The 20,196-nt window shown below is 39.5% G+C and overlaps 1 protein-coding gene across 2 annotated transcripts in view; it reads right to left on the bottom strand.

Annotated features, from left to right (window-relative positions):
- Positions 1-20,196, bottom strand: part of rassf5 (Ras association domain family member 5) — a 63,768-nt gene that overhangs the window by 31,499 nt on the left and 12,073 nt on the right. The window contains exon 2 of one of the 2 annotated variants that reach the window (XM_078420240.1): positions 14,642-14,763. In XM_078420240.1, the coding sequence (XP_078276366.1) occupies positions 14,642-14,763 (122 nt within the window). Of the gene's footprint in view, positions 1-4,814; positions 5,315-14,641; positions 14,764-20,196 lie in introns of those variants that run through there. The other variant, XM_078420241.1, reaches the window with a different exon arrangement.

Genomic DNA, 20,196 nt, shown 5'->3' with positions numbered 1-20,196 from the left:
GGCACCTAACCTTTAGCTTAGCCAAAACCATTTCAAATCAAGTCTATGCCAACTGAACATACATCAACATGTGTAGGAAGGAACTGCAGATGCTGGTTTAAATCGAAGATAGACACAAAATGCTGGAGTAACTCCGTGGCACAGGCAGCATCTCTGGAGAGAAAGAATGGGTGATGTTTCGGGTCGAGACCCTTCTTCAGACATCATCATGTTCATACATCAACATGTGCTGTTCTGGTTTATGAATAGGCTGCACATTTTTACATATTAACCCAGTGAAACCAATAAAAAAAGTCCTTGAGTCCTAAATGGAAAATCGTACTTTAGGCTTTTTCCCCAGTGTGCTGTTAATATACATCAGACCTACAGAAATTACATCTCTATTCATTTTGCTTTAAGAATAGCATATGGAGCTTTCATTTTTTCCTTATGTGTAATCGAGCTTTAGAGAGAACAAAAGCTGAGCAAAGCTTTCCTTCAAAGAATCAAAAATACCCAATTATTCTGAGCATTTATAAAAACTGAGAAAATACTCCTACAGTGAACTGAAAGTAAAAGGAAACAGCCTTTCAGCCAACTGAATCTGCACCAGCCAGCGATCACCCCCTACACTAGCACAATCCTACACATTAGTGACAATTTACAATTTTACCAAAGCCTAATAACCTACAAAACCTGTATGTCTTTGGAATGTGGGAGAAAACTGGAGCACCCGGAAAAAACCTACACGGTCACAGAGAGAATGTACTAACTCCGTACAGACAGCATCCATAGTCAGGACAACATCCATTTAGGACTTAAGGACCTAACCCGGGTCTCTGGTGCTGTTAGGCAGCAGCTCTACCTCTGTGCCACTGGGAGGGGCAGGACAAATCCTGGCAAGCGATAGTGGATAGAGGTAAGAGTGGTTCTCGATAGGTGGATGGTTGGACAAAGCCCAAGATGACAAGAGTAAAGGTGTGAGATAGGGATAGAAGAGATGAGAATGGTGAAGCCAGAGGAAGGAATGGAGGTGGAAGGGGCAAAATGGGTACGTCCAAGTGGGAGAAAGGGAAAAGTGGGGGGGAAGGATGTGTAGGAAAGGAAAGTTTATCTGTAGGGTAGTTATGTAAAATTGGAGATAGACAAAAATGCTGGAGTAACTCAGCGGGAGAGGTAGCATCTCTGGAGAGAAGGAATGGGTGATGTTTCGGGTCGAGACCCTTTTTCAGACTAGAATTAAAAAATTGGAGAATTCAATGTTCATTCCATCTGGTAGTAAGCTACCCAAGCAGCATACAAGGTGCTGTTCCTCCAGTTTCCATGTGCCCTCTCTCTGACAATGGCGGAGGCCCAGGACAGAAAGGTCAGTGTGGGAATGGGAAGGGGAATTAAAATGGTTCGCAACCAGAAGATCCAGTAAGCCTTGGTGGACGAAGTGTAAGCGTTCGGCAAAATGGTGGCCAAGTCTACGCTTGGTCAGGGGCTGGGAATATAGTGCTTTCTATTTGTGTGTTTGCAAAATGTACAGAAATGAGAGAATCCGTAAAGAAGTATGTGCAGTTTCAACAAATACACTCAAAATGAATCAATAAAACAAAATTCCTATATTTTAAAACCTCTAAGAAATTCTAAGTGGCAACATCCCACTGAGTGCACAATGTAGAGGCTTTTGTACATTCTCACAAATGAACCAATTTGTACACGTATGATAATTGTCAATAGTTACACATGTATAATAAAAATAAAGTAAGGTAAAATAACGCCATAGACTACCACACAAAGCAACTGCCTTGGTAACTAATGAACTATTCACGACATTTACACAAAGTACACCTGGCTTTCAGTGAACAGAGGGAGCAAATGAAACATGATAGGGCTTCCATCACAGCTTGGCACATCACTCCCAAGAAATCATTCACATAATGAGTTTTTCTTCACCGCTGTGTGATTGAACATTGATTTTGCACAGAGTAAATCATTTTACGGCTATTTCCAGGTTGAATCATGCCAATCAGCCACATCTTAAATGGAGTAACTCTTGCTATTTTGATGCAATTTCACATCAGGGATGAACATCAGTTTGCAGTGTTGGTCTTGGCATTGTGTTCAGCACAGACATTGTGGGCCAAAGGGCTGTTCTTACACTATATGCTCTGTGTTCCACGTTTTAACATTTGTCCAAGCAGAACACTCATGGAGAAGTACTTCAGGGGAACTTGGATCATGTTGATCTGAGGGCACCCATTAGCAGGCACTCCTGAGATAACTTGGTCTCATTCCATCAGCACCAACATCAAAGATCTACAGAGTAGGAAGGATACCAAGCTTCATCCTTCCTGCACCAAGAATAACCCCATCGTAATTAAAACATAAATCCCCAATCACCACCCCTTGATCCATGCCTCCCAACTCGAGAGCCCCAGTCTTTATCACTGGTTCATATTCATATTTCATTACCTCTGTGCATTTATTTTAAACAAAATGAAAGCAGTTTTTTCTTGTTAATGGGGAATTGACCCAAACAATCCAATGATGCTAGATCAGAGGCTCTTGTCAAAAAATCCTTAAATATGAACGCACCTCCATTATATTATGCATAAGGTTTTTGAAAAAAATATATATAATTGGGGGTGTTCAAATTTAAGGAAGGCTTATTTTTGGCAAAGATCTCTGATCACTGGATTGTTTGGGCCATTTCCCCATTAACAAGAAAATACAATTTTCACATTTAAAATAAGTCCTTTTTGGATGGTGCACCTATCAACTTAAGTATATGCTTCCAAGATTTATTAATTAAATGTCTTCTAAGACAGTTGTATTCTTAATTTAATTCATAAATCTTTGATCTCATAGTGGTACCAGATTAATTCCTGGGGTAAACTTCCAACATCATTGTTAATTCCGAATTAATTATTGGTATCAGACACTTTGCTGGCCCCTTTTGTGACGATGGGATATTGTGACGTCAGGAAGGCAACCACAGATCTATCATGTTGATAATGATAAAGGGAAAAATGATCAAAATCAACTGAATATCAAAAAAACAAAGTGATAGTCTGAATCCAAATCTGAAGAAATCTAAATGCTTGTGCCACTCAGATTTAAGACTTTCAGTTACTGATATCAGCTATTCTTTTCGCTCATCATGTTACATTTGCTATGGAACAGTCAACATATTTAATCGGTTATACAGAGCATATGGGTTCACAAGACCATACTAAAAGCAACATAATTTATAAACCAAGCATGGAAGATTTGTTTGCAGAATTCTCTGTATCACTGTGAGGCGTAAGTGGGGTTTGGTACAGATATTATTTCCATGAACATCAGTTGCCAAGTTCATTACTAAAGCATAAACTAATTAACCATTTGTGCCTTTGGATCTGAGAATTAAATTGTCATTATTTTAGAAAGACGCTTATTTTTTGAAGTTCTTAATACTATCATGTATCAGATTCCTTTCTGGGACTGAACCGTCAGTACCATTTGCACATTTGCCTGCACTCGAGACTCACGTGCAGTACATGAGCAGTAACAAATAAGCCATCTGGTAGGATGAGAATGATATTGTATTACAAAGTGGTGATTTATCAGTCCCTTGGAAGCTGTTGTGATACAGGAAAAGTCAGAGAAGGCACAGTATTAAATGCCAAAAAATGGAGTTATGAGATGTTAATGCTAAGAAGTAAGTTTGGTTTTAGTGGGAAAGAAAACAGCAGATGCTGGGTTAAATCGAAGGTGGATACAAAATGCTGGAGTAACTCAGCGGGTCAGGCAGCATCTCTGGAGAGAAGGAATAGGTAACGTTTCGGGTCAAGACCCTTCTTCAGACTGAAGGGTCAGATCAGTTTTAGTATTGGATCCATGTTTGCGAGCAAGGTTGGAGTGTGTTCTACTTCCAGACTGCACTGGTCATCCTAGATGATTGAGTAAACCTATTAATTATTGGCAGCAAGTTTACTTTTATATATTATTTGAATGAATATGTGGGATAAATTAACATTTCTGGAGTTTGCTGATGTTTAACATCTTTCTTAATAATCCAGAGAATAGTTTTTAAGGAAGTGTAAAATGGCAACATTAATGGAGCAGACCGGAGCTACTGCCCTTCATGTTGCATTGTGCCAAAGTTTTCTCTTTGGCTAAATATATATTTAAATTATATTTGACAGTCAATGCGGCAGATGTTTTCTGCCTATATGTAAACAGAAATTCACTAAAAGCTAAATCATTCAAATCAGTATGAAACGTAAAAGAATTAGTGGGTTTGAGGAACCGTGGAAGCAACGAAAATGTTAATCAGAATTCTTAAGTCCTCAAACAATGGTTTTAATTAGATAATGTATAATAAATGTATCAATTTTTAATTAAAATATACATCATAATTTTTCTGTAATACATCTAATTTTGCCTGAAAATGTGTTATTTTATGTTTGCTTCCATGAGAAATCTAATTTTAACTTGTACCGACTGTTGTAATTAAAATACAACAAATGATATGAGACTAGCTGGGATACAGGTTCTTGCACTAGAAATAGACTCAAATGAAGCATCAGTTTGAATTTCACAAAATGCTGGCACTTCCTCATACAAAATAGTGCAACATAAAACACCAATTAAAGCAGCACCATTTTTGTGCCCTTTCTGAAAATTCACACTGACAGACCGTCAAAATTCTGACATTTTTTTCCATATTGTTAGCGATTTTGCATGGCAAATAAAATAATTTATTTTTAAAAATGTAGGTAAAATTAATGCAAACAAAAAGTACAGAACTTACTGATTTCATGGTTGCTACAGAATGTCATTCATTTAAGTTTATAAAAAGTTACCTTTTCTACAAGCTTGTTCTGGGGTTTCCTGAAGAAAGAGGTTTTGGCAGTAAAGAAACAATCTTCTAAGTCTTCATCTAAGCTGCAATATCCACTGCTCATACTTGTATTCCACGTTATCCAATGACTCAATTTTGTGATAAAAAATCATCAGAATATCCAAGAGGATTTAGTGTGCTATTTAACAGATCTTAAAGTTGAAAACACCGCACCATCATACAGTGATTTCCCAATACAGACAGAAGGTGCCTTGCATAAGTCAGGAAAGAGGTATCGTACGACATATACACATAGAATCTTCACTATTCCGGCCAGCTGCTGATGCTTTTTAAAACTTTAGTTGTCGTTAATGTTTAACAACTTAATCCTCTATAGGTTTGATGTCTTTCCTCTGACACTGAATTTCTGTATTTACACATGGGCTGTGCACTTAGTTTTCACTGCCATTTAAAAAGTCATTCCTGGCAGCCGCTTTAACATGGTGTAGTTGAACGTCTGACCGTGGAGCTGTTGGCTGCCGTGTTGTACACCATCTGTGGCTAATCAGCTATCTGCATGCACACACGAGCTGAGTGAGGTCAGCTCCTTCCTGGCTTCTCATTCTATGTATTTCAACAAAGCAAAGCCACATCCTGCTTCAAGATTTAAAATGCTAAGCTCACACATACATGTCAATATATTACAGCCATTTTAAATGTCCTTGAAATTCATAATGAATATATAACACTGCATTTCTACTCAACAATGCCATTCTTAAACAATGAATCCAGCACTTAATTATGTTCCTGTGTATACTACCACCACCAGGGTTCCATTTAACCTCAAATTCTCAGGTGATTTTTAAAAACAAGTTTCCTATGGCTCAATATCTTACAAGTAACAAAACAGCAGAATATAATATAAAAGGATAATTCATACTGACAAAACCTTTTAAGTGAGCATGGTAATCTGGTGCAATGTCATGCAATATTTAAAAATCAGGAATGCATTATGACATAGTAATATTATTGACTGGATTGTTGAGGCATTTAAAAATGTGAAAAGGTATATTGCAAAATTAATGATAATATCTGCTGCCATACAAATCTAGCATGCACTCAGAGTTAGCTTTATATAGGACAAATGTCCTAGTAACCTAATCTTTTCAAAGCGTCACAATGGAACTGCCATTCCAGAGGATTTCCCTTCAGTTACTAATCCCAACATCAAATAGAAAAGAATAAAATTATTTTAAAATAATCCTGCTTTTGTTCAATCTTTTGAAATTAATAGTTAATTTGCCCATCAATTAAGAATTAATTAAATGTAGACGTTAAATCCAGTCTTGTCTTGAGTAATTTATAGGTTCATAGCTTCAATAAATTCCATTATGAAATGACATTAATCTTTGGTTCTTTTTGTCTGCTGAACAATTTTTTTTAAAGCGTTTGAATAGAGATACACTAGTATCATGGTTAGTACTTCAAACACGTTCCAAGGACTGAGAATGCTCATGAAATCAGTGCTCTAAGGAGTCATTACCATTTTATACACCAGCAACACCTGCAAACCTAGTACAAATCCCCCCTTCCCTGTGTGCTAATGTGCCAGGAACTCGGCACAAATCCCCACCTTCCCTGTGCACGATTCTGCCAGGAACCTGGTACGAATCATGCAAATTATGGAAAATAGGAGCAGGCAGCAAGGGCTTTAGGGGTACAATAGAAATGTGGTATTGCATTTGGGTGATTACTTTGACAGCGTTGTGTGGTAAGGAATTCCACAGCTTTCACCCCCACCAAACCCAACCCCAGTTCTTGAAAGTTTGCAGGAATCTCCAGCCACGGTACCCTCGGGCACAATGAAGCTTACATCCGATGACTAGGATGACCTGGTGTGCTCCAGAATTTCCAGGCTTTTTCATTGAATAGATGATCGAAACAAATGTACCTTTGACCACTGTAGCACTCTCTCAGTACTATACTCAGTTTATATTTAGATTATGTGCTCAAATGTTTGGAGTAGCTCATCAACCCATACCTTTCCTGACTCCAGAAATCACAGGTAAGGGAATAACATTTACCCAGGGACCAGCAGTAGGCAATGCCTAATGGAATTTGTCCACCCGTTAGCACAGCCATAATGACCACATTTGACCCCAGGACTACATAAATTAGTTGGTATTAGTCAGGTAATGCCACCCTAAAGCCGTCTGGGCATATAGGGGAACCTCTAACATCTGACTTACAGTCATGCTGACATTAACAGGTAGAAATTTAATTGCAAATCAATAACTCCCATTATACAATTCCATGTGTAGGAAGGAATTGCAGATGCTGGTTTATACCAAAGATAGATACAAAATGCTGGAGTAACTCAACAGGTCAGGCAGCATCTCTGGCGAAAAGGAAACCTCTTCAGATTCTTCAGTCTGAAGAAGGGTTCTGACCTGAAACGTCACCGATTCCTTTTTTCCCTGATCCGCTGAGTTACTCCACCATTTTGTGTCTTATATATAATTCTAAACCTGTTGGCACATACCACCACTAAACATATAGTTCTATGCTAGATTTAAAATTGAGTAATTTAAAGATAAAGCCCTTGTTTTATAAATGGCTGCAAACTACTTTTGCAACCTTATAATGTAATTAGGATACCACATACTCAGTAGCACAGTGAAAACCCCATGAGTCTCACATACCCATCGCTCTGCCAGCACTCGACGCTGGTGCATGTGCAAACTGTTCTGAAGTTGCCAAGTACTATTTTATATAATTGACTTCAAATATTTGTTATGCTTCTCCCTCCACAATTGCTGACAGATCCTCAAAGTTATTTCCAACATTTTGGTTTGTATTTTAGATGGCACAATATTTCTTTCTGATTAAGTATTATGACTTATAGGGCTAGTGTTACAACAACATGATAATCAGGAAATGCCTTTCTTCTTCTTTGCAAATCATTATGGTATCTGACCAGCAAATGTCACCTCCCACACTACATTCTTCCTCAATTAAAAAAAACTGGGGAAAAAATCAGCATGGATTATACCTTCAAATTCTAAAGCTACATGATTCTGACCCATGGCAAAAGTGGGACCTACCATTAAAACACATCGTCAGAATACCAGTTTAAATTTTGAATTCAGTCAAAAATAGGAAATTAGGACTGTGACAGAGCAAAGACCAACCAACTAAAGAAAAATCAGGAACTCAGGAACTCAGCAGTTCAGGCAGCAACTGTGAAGGGAAATGGACAGACGACATTTCAGGTCAGGACCATTCTTCAGACTTAAGAGTCTTATGAATGCACAATAAAAAGTTTCTTACTTTAAATATGCATGATTACTGATAATTGTACACCTATACCTTTCACTGGTAAGATTTTTTACATTGTTGTCATGCATTCCTTGGGCGCAAGACATCATCCCCCAATCTTTAGCTGCTACTGCACCTGCCAGCCACAAAGCAGACAACTCTGCTGCATATTCACTGCTCACTACTCACCACAAACCACTTAGTGCACCACCGTTAGCATAGTAAGTATTTATGGAAGTAGACCAACAGTCAGTATGTAAAAATGTTTCTTAAATCTTTCAGAAACTTGGAGAAGAGTTAAAGTAGTGATAGAACAACTTTAGGATTTAAAAAAATTATTCACAGAATGAGTTTATCACTGTTTAGGTTCATACCTATTTTGGCCATCGGTGACTTGCTGGATCATTTCAGGGGTAGTTTAAAAGTGAACCACATTACTGTGTGAGTAGCGTCTTGTACAAACAAGCCAGGTAGGATGAGGAGCATAGATTTCCTTCCCTGGATGAAGTTAGTGACAAGTGAGTTTTAACAACAGCCCAGAGGTTTCATGGTTGCCATTATTAACATTTTTACTCCATGCTATTATACCATTGCTTTCTGTCACAGACTTTTTAAATAAACATTGGACACTTCTTCAGGCCTACCAGGAAAGATTCAGTGCCCAGTTTGGTTCTTTTTCACATTTTCACTCTCTTCTCCATTTTATATATAATGACAGCAAACACACTTCTACATTTGTAGTTAAGATCAGGGCAAAATGATCTGCACAGCAACTTCTTTGCTTCAAAGCAGAACCTTGACTTTTATTGGTGGAACAGGTTCTTTTCCAAATTTCCTTTTTTCTTACCATGTAGATCAATTCAGTGAACAATATTCTCCATGACTTAGAACTGAGATGAGGAAAAACTTTTTCAGTCAGAGTTGTGAATCTGTGGAATTCTCTGCCTCAGAAGGCAGTGGAGGCCAATTCTCTGAATGCGTTCAAGAGAGAACTGGATAGAGCTCTTAAGGATAGCGGAGTCAGGGGGTATGGGGAGAAGGCAGGAACGGAGTACTGATTGAGAATGATCAGCCATGATCACATTGAATGGCAGTGCTGGCTCGAAGGGCCGAATGGCCTCCTCCTGCACCTATTGTCTATTGTCTAAGCTAGTATTTGGCAGACCATTCCATCTCTGGAAAAGATCTGTCCTCTTCTAGCTTAATATCCAAACCCAGTTTCCATTGAATACTTCTGGCTAACCTGCTTCCTTACTATCCCACAGCTACTAAAGATAATGTAATAACCCTATCACTGTCTCAACTTGAAATCAGTTCATCCAGCAGAGATTTCACAGTAATCCTGGAATTCACAGATTTGTACATTCTGCATTAACCTTTGCTTTTACTAGATTATATATACAGTAACTAGCAAATATACTAGCAAATGTACAAATTACAATTTGGAAACAATTTATTTAAAAATATGTCATTTATTTTTTAACAAGTATGCATATTTGGGTAGCTGTGATATCATTGGGCATTTTGTCTATAATACTATAAACTGCATGAACAGGCTTCAAAGAGAATCCAAAAATGACTTTAGGAGTGTGCAGGATAACGTGCTGCTGCTGGAGAGAGACACCTCACGGCAGCTGCTCACTAATGTTTACATTATAGGCTGGAATTGAATCGAAGCGGCAGCTCACCCCAACGATAATCAAACTTCATGAAGGAATGCCAGAACGACACAGGACAACTGCAACTATGATTTTGCTCAGTTAGCCTGTGATTTGAATGCTGCCTGAATATTATATTTGGTGGTTACGGCAGTATAAATAGAAAATATTGGGACTCACAATTCTTAATAATCCAAGTTTCAAGTTCTCGAGACGAATGTAATGTAAAACAGGAGGCAGGGGTTCTATAAATTTTCTGCAATGGTTGAAAGATGGTGTCAAGATAGCAGAAAACAGCATGTCCTAAATTACTCTGAATTCTCGCAATAATTGCCCAGAATTTTATCTTGTGGAGAGGAAGTGGGGAGGTTCAGGCACTGTCTGCAATATTTGATCTGCATTTGTTATTCCTCCTAGTGCAATGTGATTTCACCTGGTGTGCGTCTTTGCACAGATATAACCCCTATTTAAATACCTAACTATATAATCTATCAATCTGAACAAAAAAAATAACCTAGTTAAATGAGGTGCATACAAAATTAGTCTGCTCTTTGATAAAGAACCCTACCCACTTCCTGTTGTTTAGTTGTAGAGTATTTCGTGAAGTTATATTTGAATCTTGTTTTAAGGGTGAATCAACTGTGGATGTACTTAAGAAATAATTCAGTAATTTACTGTTTCCTGTGGAAATGTGCAATATTTACAGTTAATGTCTGAATGAATGCTAATGAGAGAAGAGATAAGTAAATGAGATTATATGGTAAAAAAGGACAAAATAAAATAGATCTAACTATATCAATCATTTGCCCAAATAACAGTGGTTATCTATGCTTCTAATATGCAAAACTTAAATTACTCAGATTAATGTTTTAAAATATCAAACCAATATCAGCCATGATCACATTGAATGGTGGTGCTGGCTCGAAGGGCCGAACGGCCTACTCCTGCACCTATTGTCTATATTATTTGCAGGTGAAAGTGCAACCAAAAACACAATGCTGAAATAAATCTCCAACAATAATTTTCTATTTTATATCAATACTTTATATTTTTTCTATTTTGTATCAATACTGGGACTGGGACTGAGTTTGAGGGAAGGCAGTGGGTGGAGGGGCGTGTTCGGTGGCTTTAGGTTCCAAACACACCTGGATCGCATCAGCGGGCAAGATCAGAACCAGGAAAGGGCTGGGGTAGGGGCGTGGGGGAAAAGTTATTAAATAGGTCAGGTCAGATGAGAGATACTGGACTTATTTTGGAAACATCGCAGATTAGCACCATGCTGTAAAGACCTAATCACTAGAGTGCCTACTGACAGGCTTTTCCAATTTGATTAAATTTTCCCAGCTCCCTGCTTCCATCCAGTTCTCCAAAGGAGCATCCTGAGTGGAATTCTGTCATCCTGTGACAGTATCAGCCACACGAGGGGTAATGATGGTCAGACGGCCCAGCAGAGCTGAAGCATTGAAACCTCTTTCCAAAGGTGCCACCAGACCTGCTGAGTTTTTCCAACATTTTCTATTTTTATTGACAATTTCCAGCACCTGCAGTTACTTTTTGATTTTCTGTCTGAATGATTTGCTTAATTTCAATAAGAGCATTTTCTGGAGGAAAATATTCTCAGAACTATATAACCAAATAAAACCACATGCTTATTTGAAATCCTCGTCTCATCCTCCCCGTCCCACACTACACATCAACACATGCAACTCCCTCCTCTGGCCAAGTCACGCTACTGCACCGACCGGTTCAAGGGCCTCCTCTGGCCAAGTCATGCTACTGCACCGACCGGTTCAAGGCCCATTTGTACAACCTCTCCAATCCAAGGTGTTGAACATGCATGCTCTTTTTTTGAAAAAATCATTTAATCCTCTGAACCAACATTTTAACAGTATTTTACCGCAGAACAATGGCAAGTTTCCATTTACATTCACAGCAAAAAAACTGCTGGAGGCATCAGGTTCACACGAAGGACAACAACCCATTCCCTCCATGGACGCTGCTCAACCCACTGAGTTCCTCTAGCAGCTCCTTTTTTGCTCCCGATACCAACATCTGCAGTTTTGTTTCTCTACAATAACAATATTAGATCAAGTCAGAAGCATATCCTGGGACTGGATACTGGAAAATAGGAGGTGCAGAGAGCAGTGGGGATTTTAATCTGTGCCTACTACTGTAATGTGATTAGCATGCCAACTTCACACTGCGTAGCTATTTAAATAATTGCTATCTCCATCGAGTGATAATCACATCTTTATACAATATGGTATGGGATCATTACTTTGATCTGGAGTGTTTGTTTTGTGATTGTTAGTGACAGAGAGGTTTCGATGTGGGATAAATGTTGAATGGTGATTAAATACTCAGACTGGAGCTTTGTGGACAGTCCCAACACAAAGATCTCCCAGACTCCCTCCCCTCGTCTCATCCTCCGTTTTTAACAACTATTCCTGTTTTTTCCAGTTGGTCACTTGCCAGTACTGTCTCTTTCTGATGGAAAGATTATACATCATGCAGCCCGATGCAATGATCACAATGGTCATCCTCTGCGGAACTCACGTGAACACTTTAACCAGTAATGTTCCAACGTGTCATTAGTCTGCTCGATACCATTGTGTGGCAGCATGATGCTCATTGAATACCTGTTGTGTTTGAGTGCATGTGAAGTGCACGCCAATCACAGGACATATTGTCAGTGGATCGCCTTCGTTGTACACAAACTATTAATCAGTTCAGCTGACAGCTCAATTATGACTGCAACAAGAGACTGTCTGAGAATGAAGCCATCATGATTGCTGCCTGAAGGCTGGACACTGGCCTTCACAATGCACTACCCGAGGTCACACACCAGTGCAAGGCAGGGTTGTCATATGATACTCACCGTGTCGTCAATGCCCTCCACCTAGGGAAAGAGTGCGATTCTCTTAGGAAGACATTCAAGAGAGAGCGAGATAGAGCTCTTAAGGATAGCGGAGTCAGGGGGTATGGGGAGAAAGCAGGAACGGGGTACTGATTGAGAATGATCAGCCATGATCACATTGAATGGCGGTGATGGCTCGAAGGGCCGAATGGCCTACTCCTGCACCTATTGTCTATTGAAGAGAATAAAATGTGGGATTTCTTCAAAGTGGGTTTAATTGACCAGTAAACTTCAAATAGGTTTTAATCTTAGGCATGGTTAACTTTGAAGCTGTACATTCAGCTTATATTATTCTAACAACTTTGCACACCTGAAAAATTGTTAAATGTGACCACTGGTAGGTTGAAGAGTAGCTCACTCAACCCATCACAGCTGCTCTACCATTTAACATTGGCTGCTGTCCTGTGTGCACCTGCACTCTGCACTCCTATCTATCCATGGTCTTCTTTCTCCCTCTTTCTTATCTATCTACCTCTGCCTTCAAGATAGTCAAAGATTTTGTTTATATCATCCTTTGAGAAAGATTTGTGAACATCAGTGGGAAAAATCCTCTTCATCTCAATCTTAAATGGACAATCTCTTATTTTCAAAGTGTGACATAAAGTTGTAGATTCTCCCACAAGAGGAAGCATCCACCAGTCACGATGCCTCAGGATCTATGCTTCAAATTGAAATTAATTATGCCACAGATAAAATTCAACTCATTACCACAGAAATGATATAATTTGCTCAAAAATTATTCAAACAATACAAGTAAATGTCTATACAACTCCATAGAAAATATAGAAAATAGGTGCAAGAGAAGAAAGTTTTTATTTATTTCCATAGCAACCCATCCATTTATTTTGCATTAGTAAGTACTTAATAACAGCTTAGGGTTTTTTTTCACGCACAACAAACCTTGGGATGCCAATTACTTGCTAACAGAAAGATCTATTGAAAACAATTTAAAAAACACCATACCACACTAGAACACCATTATACTTTACTAGACTTAATAACAAATAAATTGGAACTGCAAAATATACAGAAATTGATACCATTTTTCTAAACAAATTATTAATGACTTAAAAACATGCAAGTCATGAGACAGAACAAAAATTCTCCAGCACTTAAAAAGTAACATTAAATCCGAGGTGCGCAAGAGCCACTGGCACTTTACAAAGCCTCCTGGAAGCAATCTTGTATCACACACCAGGTCCAAGTCATTGTATATGATACACTCACCCTGGCACAAGGCTTCCTCTCTCAGCTCTACTGTAGCACAGATTTTAAAGGAGGACACTCAATCAGACTAGGAGAGGTGTATGGGCTACGGACTTGCATACAACACCAACGACAAAGGGTTAGAATGGGGATTATGCAGTTAATATCAAGCAATGTAAGACTGCTTTCACAGTGTGGCACAGTGGTGCAGTGGTAGAGTTGCTGCCTCACAGTGCCAGAAACCCAGGTTCGATCCTATACTGTATGGAGCTTGTACATTCTCCCCGTGACGTTTCTCCGGTTTCCTCCCACATTCCAAAAACATGCAAATTTGTACATTAATTGCCTTATGTAAATTGTCTTTAGTGTGTACAGGCTCGGTGGGCCGAAGGGCCTATTTCCTCATTGTATTTCTAAACTAAACTAAAACTTGTAGTGGATCGATACTGTGGACAGCCCAGTTAAAGAACAGCTAAAGCCAATTCCTTTAAACTAAAGCTTGTTCTGCCATTCAGGAAGATCATTGCTGTTCCAACTCATTTCCATCCCCGACATTCCTTGAACTCTCTAATGTCCAGAAATCTGTCCATCTCTACTTTGAACCTCCACAGCCCTATGGAGCAGCGCATTCCAAAAGACACGTCACTCTCGGAGTAAAGATATCTCTCCTCATTTCCCTCCTCTGGCCAAGAATTAAAAGGGTGAATCATAGAAGTTTAGTGTGTAAATGCGAATATTAACAATAAGTACCTTGCTTTCAGGCTGCACCATTTTAACTTCAACAGCGATGCTTTCTTCTGAAAGTTGCTCCCATTGCTGGCAGTCGAGTTTGATGAAGTTCCTGCACACCTGATGAGCGGTGTAATTGCAATCTGTTTAGACAGAGGCATAGAGTCAAAATTAAATGAAATGCAGCCAGTCAATGTAAATTCTGTATAAAATTTAAGACAAGAAGAAATTAATTATAATGGGCTATTTAAATGTACATTTTGCAATATCTAAGGAACATTGGAATTGAAGGACTAGAAGAAAAGCAAACTTCCTACTGCATGGACCATCTCCTCCCATGTCAAGTGGATATCATTGTGTAGAGATGTGACAGGATGATTTACATTTATAAAGACCTTCAAACTATTACAAGTTTTAATATAGAGTGAATTGAAACTCTCAAATTTTCTATCAACCATGTCTTTTTGACAACCATGTCAAAATTCTATAAAACCCACTACACATTTTCCAACCTGAAGGTTCAGATTCCCAATAAATCCATTGCATCCATAAGTTTGAGAAAGACATGACTGGCATGTAAATAACATAGCCAGTTCTTGCACAGGATGTTTTAAGCAGCTTCTAGTTGAAAATTTAGAGTTAACTGTAATACCAAAAATAATGAATGGGTTATAGTTTTAAGAGTTACATCTTTAGGAAAATGTAATCTTATTGGGGAAAATGAATGAGCTAGATTGTGCTTAATTGCGGCTTGCACCACTTTTCCCTGGTACAATCACTGCAGCAAAAAGGGCATGAAATTGGGACCACGAGTCACTGCTCACTTACTTGTCCCTGTCTAGACAGCAACTACCTTGAAGCAACACCAAATCCAAAAGTAGCTAGCAAAAGGAACAGAAGACCAGTACATTCAGCCTGCTGTGGCATTCAGTTAGATGGCAGTTTCACAAAACACTTTCTTTCCTCATTCTTTGATTATGCTTAGAGCTCCAAAAAGCACAGACTTTTTTTCTTGCTCCTGAACTCATAAGCTGCTAAGGAATAAGGTGGTCTTACTCCACATGAATTGGGGGTGTTTTAGATGTCTGAAGGATCCAAACCCAAAACAGAATCTGTCCATTTCTTCCACAGATGCTGCCTGAGCCACTGAGTATCTCCAGCACTTTGTGTTTTGCTCAAGATTCCAGCATCTGCAGTTCCTTGAGTCTGTGTTTAAAGGACTTTAGATGGGGGAAAAAAAGGACACAAGTGCTGGAGTAACTTAGCTGGTCAGGCAGCATCTCTGGAGAATATGGATAGTGATGTTTCAGGATGGGGCCTGGAGTGCAGATTACATGCAGGCATATGTGTAGTTTAAATTGGCATCATGGTCAGCATAGACATGGTGGGCCAGTTCCTGTGCTGTAGTGATCTATGTTCTGTTTCTCTCATCGTTTCATGACACAGTCTAATCAGAGTCCAGACCATGTTGCATGTTCAACCACCAGAGGGTGCAATTGAGTGGCTGAACTGCATATGGGAGAATGAGTACTTCAGTTTTGCTTCAATCTGCAGATGACAAATGAATGTCGACTAACTTCCTCCTGATTGCAGCAAAGGTCAGCATCTCCCATCTGATGCTCTAATACTTCAACAATTCCCACTCATTTTCATAATAGAGGTGAAATGGGTCTATTAAAATTCTTTGGAGATTATAGGAGTCACAATGTGACCTTTTCCTATTTTAATAGCTTCATAAATTTTGATCTTTGATGTTTTAATTAGCATGTAAATCTGAAGGATGTAATTTTGTTTTGTCTATTAGAGGGATCTAAGTATTATGGTGTTGTGTGACCAAAGCTTTGAGAACAAGTGGTTCAATTTTAACTTTTTTTGAAAAGTAAATGATGCATTTATATAGCACTCCAAATGCTCTTGGGATATTCCAATGCATTTCAAAGGCCAACAAAAGATTCTTTCTGAAAGACGATTCATCACATATTTGAGCCAAATACGAGGGGCTGCTGGAGGAAGTCAGCGGGTCGGCCTGCTTCCATGAGGTGTGAGCTGGCAAGCGAGAGGTGGGTACAGGTGAGGAGGGGTTGATTGGAAGCCAACCCACACATTCCTCCCACCAGTTCTCAACTGTTGTTGCTATCTGCACACCATCTCACCCTTACTGAGTTCCGCTCTTCACTGTCCCCTCTCATCAGATTCCATAACCTGACCGTTTGGAGTCTTCACTTATAACCTTGCAGCCTCTGTTACCTTCACCACCCTTCCCTCCTCACCTGGATCCAACTATCACTTGTCAGCTCTTGTCACACCACTCCCTCTCACCTCTTTATACTGACCATCTGCCCTCTACTCGTTCAATCTTTATGAAGGGTCTCGACCCAGAATGGCAACTACCTAAATTTTCTCCAGGTTCCTCCAGTAGCTCTGTTTTTACTCCAGAGACCAGTTTCTGCAGTTGGTTGTGTCTCCTTTTATTAAAGTTTCTAATTTTAGTATGAATGTAAAACAGCCGGCTAACAGACAGAATGGCAACCTTGGTTGAAGGGTCATCTTGCTTAACGGCAACCACTCTCCCACTAGGCTTTTGCTTTCATCATGCTTATTAGTTTCCCACAAGGCTGTCAGAGTCTTATCTATATTCAATTGTCAAAATAAAGCCATCCAATGTCTTGAACTTAATAACCCCAGTGTGGGATGGTGGTGGTGGAAAGGAAAGAGCCTGGATTTTGGGGATAAATCTGAATTTTCTCTTCCCCATTCTTTCCGCTTTCCTTTTGATAAAAGCTCCTTTTTCTCATAAATATGAACCATAAATCACTTCAACTGAGGAACTGAGCCAATTCTGTCAGATTTTAAAAATCAGATAACTTTAAACAGAAATGATTCAGCTGCTACTCTTCAGCATTAAAAGGTTTTCAGGAACTCAAATCAGTCCAATTTGAACATCCAGCTCTGGCACTGCTGCAATTTGACTCCATCAGGAACAGGCACATTTACTGTTTAGAAGCACCATACGCTCTTTAAGGAGACAACAGTGTCAGCACAGTGGTGCAGCAGTAGGGTTGCTGCCTTACAGCACCAGAGACCCAGGTTCGATACTGTCTATGGGTGCTGTCTGTACGGAGTTTGCACATTCTTCCTGTGACCGCATGGGTTTCCTCCGGGTGCTCCGGGTTCCTCCCACATTCCCAAGACGCCCATGTATATAGGCTAATTGGATTCTGTAAATTGTCCGTAGTGTGTAGTACAGAACTAGTTTATGGGTGATCCCTGGTCAGTGTGGACTCAGTGGGCCGATTTCCGCTGTATGTCCAAACTAAACTGATCAGCTAACATACCACAATATTATCTTGCTGATGTTTAAGCTGTAAGCAATTTTACCAAGTATATATTTTTATAAACACGGCATGGTTTTTTAAAAAAATGCATCATTCTTTGAATACCTAGGAAATTTCCCTTGCTCAGAGTTTGTGAGACAGGGAAATTTCCCTCGCTCAATAACAGATGATCCATATTAAGGTTTTTTTGATGTGTCATCTGACACTTCTGGTTATCCTGAGTTAAATTTAAATGCAGAATCGTGCACAGAGCTGCAAAGTTCACAATGCCTTTTGACTTTATTCATCTAGTTGTTCTTCCCTAAAGCATCCACAGAATATTACCCAAAGCAATTGAGACATTGTTTTATATTATAAAGTGGCAAGGCCAGACTCTGTTCCGGCCTTACTGGAAACTAGAGGAGAAAACTGGCTTGGTTTTACAAACCAATATTATTAGTAGAGGCCTTAACAGATCAAATTACTCTTTAGCCATGTTCAAATTGCTCATGTTCCAAGTCATTAACATGGGTTTTGTAAAGGTATTTCCATTTGTTATTTCTGTGGCCATTCAACTTACAGTACATCTGCTAAGCTTATTAGATTTTGTATTTAAAACTTAACATGTTCCAAAGCTCCATTTTCTCCAAACCCAAATTCCCTAGTTCTGGAGTGTCTCTTTGTAGTTTATTTACATCTATTCAATTGGGAAATGTTTAAATCTGGGCCAAAGATCCTGTGAATTAAACTTCATTGATTTTCCAGAATGCTTAAATCTTGAGGGAAGCCTTTCCATTCGATTCCAAATTTCCACTGTACAATTCCTGAGCAGTTCAGGCATTAAAAAAGACAATATTTACAACGATTCATGTAATCAATTTATCCTTTAGATCTTGATCTAAAACAAGATTTATTTTAATAGCCTTTTTAAAAAAAAACTAATCTGTTTAAACTTTCAAATGTGTAGAACAACTGCAAGCATGGCAAAAAAAATTTTTTTTTCTTAAACAAAATATTGTTTTGGAGCAGCACGGTGGCACAGCGGTAGAGTTGCTACCCCACAGTGAATGCAGCACTGGAGACCTGGGTTCAATAAATCCCTACTACGGGTGCTGTCTGTAAGGAGTTTGTACGTTCTCCCCGTGACCTGCGTGGGTTTTCTTTGAGATCTTCGGCTACCTCCCACACTCCAAAGACGCACGGGTATGTAGGTTAATTGGCATGGTAAATGTAAAAATTGTCCCCAGTGTCTGTGTGGAACGCTTGTCGGCGCGGACACGGTGGACAGAAGGGCCTGTTTCCACGCTGTATCTCTAAACTAAACTAAACTGTAAAAATTCATGTTCATTTATCCCATTTCATCAAGTGGGGTTTGAAAGTCCTGAAACTACTTGTGTGTTCAATATTTCACAGGAGTTTAGGCACAACGCAACCAACAATGTTTCGCTCAACACCTTCGCTCAGTCCGCCTTAACCAACCTGATCTCCCGGTGGCTCAGCACTTCAACTCCCCCTCCCACTCCCAGTCTGACCTTTGTCATAGGCCTCCTCCATTGTCATAGTGAGGCCCACCGCAAATTGGAGGAACAGCACCTCATATTTTGCTTGGGCAGCTTACACCCCAGCGGTATGAACATTGATTTCTCTAACTTTAGATAGCTCCTCTGTCCCTCTCTTTCCCCTCCCCCTTCCTTCCCAGTTCTCCCACTGTCTTCCTGTCTCCAACTACATCCTATCTTTGTCCCGCCCCCTCCCCTGACATCTGTCTGAAGAAGGGTCTCGACCCCAAACGTCACCCATTCCTTCTCTCCTGAGATGCTGCCTGACCCGCTGAGTTACTCCAGCCTTTTGTGATACCAGCTGCATATAGAATCACTGTAGTCGAGTGATGATATTAAGTTACTAGTGTTCTCAGGTATTTAAGATGCAATTATACCCGAATACAATAATACTTAAATTTTACTACACAAATGTTAACTCTTAAAGAAAATAAACTGGGGCTTGGTTTGTGAATGGTGTAAAGTGATGAAAGAATAAGAAAAGCTGAGATGTTATTCCAAGATAATACTCCTTGCTGCAAAGCTCTGACTGAAGGGTTTCAGATTTCCCAACATCTGACCCAGACTGTCAACATCATCTGGCCAGGCCGATCCTGCAGCTCCGACCCAGTGCCGCCGCCTGGACAACGCCTTTATGGCCAGATTAAGACCAATATTTTTAACAACTTTGAAGTTGAAGGGTACTCAAGTATGAATGTGCCTA

Source organism: Rhinoraja longicauda, chromosome 24 (assembly GCF_053455715.1).
Source record: "Rhinoraja longicauda isolate Sanriku21f chromosome 24, sRhiLon1.1, whole genome shotgun sequence".
Lineage (NCBI taxonomy): Eukaryota > Metazoa > Chordata > Chondrichthyes > Rajiformes > Arhynchobatidae > Rhinoraja > Rhinoraja longicauda.
The sequence above is the reverse complement of the archived record's forward strand: the minus strand, read 5'-3'. Positions and strand labels throughout refer to the sequence as shown.